General features: G+C 37.9%; 1 protein-coding gene across 1 annotated transcript; it reads left to right on the top strand.

Annotated features, from left to right (window-relative positions):
• Nucleotides 1–242: 242 nt before the first annotated feature.
• On the top strand, nucleotides 243–3,736 carry zgc:153157 (uncharacterized protein LOC751674 homolog). The gene has a single exon (XM_067418587.1). The coding sequence runs from the start codon at nucleotides 673–675 to the stop codon at nucleotides 1,456–1,458; it is 786 nt and encodes a 261-aa protein (XP_067274688.1). The 5' UTR covers nucleotides 243–672; the 3' UTR covers nucleotides 1,459–3,736.
• The last annotated feature ends 1,135 nt before the right edge of the window (nucleotides 3,737–4,871 follow it).

Below are 4,871 nucleotides of genomic sequence, written 5' to 3'. Positions count from 1 at the left end.
AAGCAGAGACAGTGTCCTGCAAAAAATAAAAAATAAAATAAAAAATAAATATAAAAATATATCAATTATCTTATAAATATTTATAAGCTAAAGGATAAATGCAGTAGCCTACTGTTTAAATATGGCCACATATGATACAGTTTCCCTTTAAATGTATCCTAACCATGTTGCCTATGTTATTTGTCAGCTACCCAAACACGGTCGGGGGATTCTGACAGGGTGACGTTTAGCTGTGGGCAGCGACTTGTTAGTGCGCACTAGTAAGACCCACCTCCCTTCATCTTAGCTCTATGGCACACGGTCCCCTCGCAGCATAAACACAGATGATGTCTGTATGTTAGTTACCATGTCATTCAGCAGATGAAGCCCGTCTCTACACTGTTTTAGACGGGGTTATATTGCTTTAGCTAACGTTACCGATCATCTATTGCTCTGGAAGAATCTCTCCATGGAAATAACGACCACGCTGCTGTCATTGCTGGACGTTGCCACGCTATTGTGGATTTGCAAGATTGGAGGAATGATGAATGAATAAAAAAAACAGCGACGTGGATAACGTTAATCGACAAGCGCTGTGTATTAAACCGTCAACAGTTCTCTTGTATTAACCGTCAATAACAAGCGTTCAAGACGGACGCCGTACAAGAGCACAGAGGGAGAATCCGCGCCAACATGAGGGAGCGGGACTTTATGCCAAACATGGAACGGGGCAAACCGGCTACATACACGGGGGATAAAAAAGCTAAAATGGCTGCTAAAACCAATAAAAAGTGGGTGAGACTGGCTACTGTATTCGCATATGTTTTGTCAGTGTCTTTGGCTGCTATAATACTGGCAATTTATTACAGTTTGATATGGAAACCGACTGCCTCTGTGTCTGGACGGTCAGATGTGTTGGGGACGGCCGCAGTTATGCCTATAAACACACGTAATATCACAACAAGTGATGTACCAACAATTAACAAGATGAATAACACTCCACCGGTGAGCCTGAGATCAACACAGACTCCCCCCTACTCCCAATCCACATCTCCACATGGACAACCGCACTGGGTTGACAAAGGTCATGAAGGCCTTCCAAATATCCCCACAACAAAAACTGACCAAAAAGGAACATTTGACTCGGTACACGCTTACGAAAAACCAGGACGTTTTAGTACAGCAGAAGTTAGCCATGAGTCGAAAACTAGTATTCTAGCAGCAGGTGCATCAAGTGAACCTCCTTTGGCACATGGAGCCACATCTTCTACTAAACAAAACATCTATGGCGGTTCTGGGTTCGGAGCCCCTGAGAATTCAGCCTCTCCCACAACTGACCAAGCATCTTGGACAAGCTACAGTGCAAGTCCTGACGTCTCATCTTTGACAGAACATGGTCTAGAATTAATGGAGGGTTCGTCACCGTTGCAAGATGAGTTGGTTACCAAGGACACAGAGAATGCAGCAATTGGAGTGTGACACCAGATTATTTGTGTGCTATGTAATTATATGACGGCAATGACTGTGCAGTGACAGAAATTACTGTGAACGTGAACATCATACAGTTTCTAGAAAATGTGTTTCTTCAAGGACAGAAACTGTTAACCTACCTGCTTTGGAAAGCTCTTATAAAGGTTGTTACATTATAGAGTGCAACAGTAAGGTTCCAGAAGTAAAAATCTAATTTATTTTCTCCAAAGGGGAATGCATTTTGAATGGTAAATCATATATATATAAAAACATACATACTGTGAGATACAAGGTTGTTATGTAATGGAATTTGCTTTTATTACCAGCCCACATTATTTCAGATCGCACATTATATATTGTTCAGTAATCTTTTTAAAAGCAGAATTACTATTGAAAAACTACATTAGTCTACCTACATTACCTGAAATCTCCACCAATCAGAGAAATGCAACAAGATTTTTGTTTTTCAAAAAGAGCTCTTGAGCGCTGACAATGATGTGTAGAGTAAGTTTTCTTGCATTTTAAAACTGCTTAAATATGTGTATATTTCTATATACAATTAACACCTTTAAATTAGTTGGACCTATTTCTCCATCCTTTTTAATTCAGTGTAATTTGCTTTATGAGATTGCAGTTCTTTCCCTATTGTTGTCTAATTTTTTAAAACTTTTTTTTTATTTGCTTCAAATTAAAATCTCGTAACTGGTTTGGTTCACGGCTCTTTAACGGAGATTGAAATAAATTCTATGGTAAAAATACATCTAGAACTAAGGCCGCTGAAAAAGTGTCCGGGCACTGCTGCACTCTATAATTAATTTTATTTATAATAATCACAGCCACGCTGATATTCAGAACAAAAGTAGGATCATATTGCTTTTGTACAACAGTTCTATAAACGTGCAAATTAATATCCAGTAACTTACAATTCTGACAGAAAATGTGCCAGTTATTTTGTATCTTTTTTTCATCAAATCTTTTCATGTGTTACGGATGTAGGCCAGTAAGAGCTGTACCTTTAACGTCCTTGTTAGCATGCCCGCCTCCCACGCCGGAGACCCCGGTTCAAATCCTGCTCTTAATGGAACGATGGGAGTGAGGTTTAGCTGGGTGAGCGTAGTGGACGTAGGCCAGTAAGAGCTGTGCATGTGAACTTTACTCCTCTGGCCTCAAGAGGCCCAATAAGTGGCTGCAGTTTTTAGCGTCCTTGTTAACACGCCCGCCTCTCACGCTGGAGACCCCTGTTCGAATCTTGCTCTAATAGAACGAGCAGGACAAGTTACATTTGGTGCCGTGACCCGGATGGGAGTGAGGTTTAACAGGGTGATTGTAGCGGATGTAGGCAAGTAAGAGCTGTGCATGTGAACTTCACTCCTCTGGCCTCAAGGCGCAATAGTGGCTGTAGTATTTAGCGTCTTTGTTAGCTCACCTCCCTCCCACGCCGAAGACCCAGGATCAAATCCTGCTCGTAGTGGGTCGAGTAGGACCAGTTACATTTGGTGCCGTGACCCGGAAGGGGGTGAGGTTTAGCAGGGTGAGTGTAGCGGACGTAGACCAGTAAGAGCTGTGTGTGTAAACCTCACTTTCCTGGCCTCAAGGGGCACGTTAGTGACTGATGCTAGAGGCTGCGGTCCGTAGCATCCTTGTTAGTGCACCCGCTTCCCATGCTAGAGACCATAATTTGAATTCCGCCCCGAACGTTTAGTGTAGGACACATGCCATGAAGCAGCACAGAATAAATGGCGGTCTGGAGCAGCATATGTGAGTGGAGTGAAGCAGAGCAGAGCAAAGCAACAGAGCTCCACATTCACTTAAGATTTTCCAAGCATAGGCAAATGAAGTTAAATATCACAGTGCTGATAAACTAAATATAAAGGAACACTGCTTGAACAGTCAAATTTAAGAACAAGAAGAAACTGTTGTATTACAGATTATAAATAATAGCCTTTACATACAAAGAGCGATATGATTATGGTTCCTTTGGAACAACAGGAAACTGAGCCATTCACATCACCAATGTTGGACATGCATCCTTCAGTAGCGTTTAATTCATTGTAGTGAGCAAAACTGTTTAAAGCAAGTTAAAACACTTTGCCAATAGAGTTCAGGAATGCTCAGGAATGGAATATCTACATATAACTGAATGCAAAATACCTGGCTAGTAGAAAGAATACACTGTGCAAACTTACCCATGGAAAGTGTCTTTTATAAACCAGCGTGGGTTGAACAAGATATGTAATAAGCAGAATATGATGTATGAATAAAGAAATATTTTCCATTCAGTGCACTATGTTATTAAACTAGATTATAATGTGTCTATGAACTAAAGTGATTATAAACTAAATGGTCCTGCTTAAACACCAGATTTATATATATATATATATATATATATATATATATATATATATATATATATATATATATATATATATATATATATATATATATATATATATATATATATTATTTGGTGTTTACGTGGGCTTCATAACCACAACACTCAAAAAAACTGCTTTACATTTAATTACAAATGATTCATTTTACATATGTTATATATGTGTGTGTGTGTGTGTGTGTGTGTGTGTGTGTGTGTGTGTGTGTGTGTGTGTGTGTGTGTGTGTGTGTGTGTGTGTGTGTGTGTGTGTGTGTGTGTGTGTGTGTGTGTGTGTGTGTGTGTGTGTGTGTTAGCGTGCGTGTGTGTAAAATGAATTATTAGTTAGTTAGACTTTTTAAATGTAAAGCAGTTTTTTAGAGTGCCGTGGTTATGAGGCCCTTGTTTTAAACTGACACATATTTGGGAATAAAGCTCTTCCTGTATTATATATTTATTTATTATTATTTAATTAGTAATATGCTTAAAGTCATCCTTATTTCAGAAATAATATTGTTGTTTAATGATTGTAAATAAAAGATATTGAATCATTTTAATTTAAATCGAGTATAGTACTAGTATTCAATTACTTTTTGGTCTAAGTGTTGTACCCATATTTCTATAAATAAATATAAATAAGCTTTTGCAACATTATCTACTATAGTCTATACTGTCTGTTACTTGATCAATGAATTCATCCCTCCTAAATAAATGCTTTCATTTCTTAAGTTCTTTCCCAAAAAAATAAATAGAAAATCTTACTGACCCAAAATATTTAAATGGTAGTACAATGTTACAAAAGCCTTTTATTTCAGATAAACACTGTTCTTTTGAACTTTTTTTCATCAAAGAATCCCCCCATAAAATCCACAAACAAAAAAAATGTACGCAACTGTTTGAATATTGATAATAATCATAAATGTTTCTTGAGCAGTAAATCATATTAGAATGATTTCTGAAGGATCATGTGACACTGAAGACTGGATTAATGATGCTCAAAATTCAGCTTTATCATCACAGGAATAAATTACATTTTAAAATATATTCAAATAGA

Source organism: Pseudorasbora parva, chromosome 15, assembly GCF_024679245.1.
Source record: "Pseudorasbora parva isolate DD20220531a chromosome 15, ASM2467924v1, whole genome shotgun sequence".
Lineage (NCBI taxonomy): Eukaryota > Metazoa > Chordata > Actinopteri > Cypriniformes > Gobionidae > Pseudorasbora > Pseudorasbora parva.
This window is presented reverse-complemented; position numbering and strand designations above follow the sequence as displayed.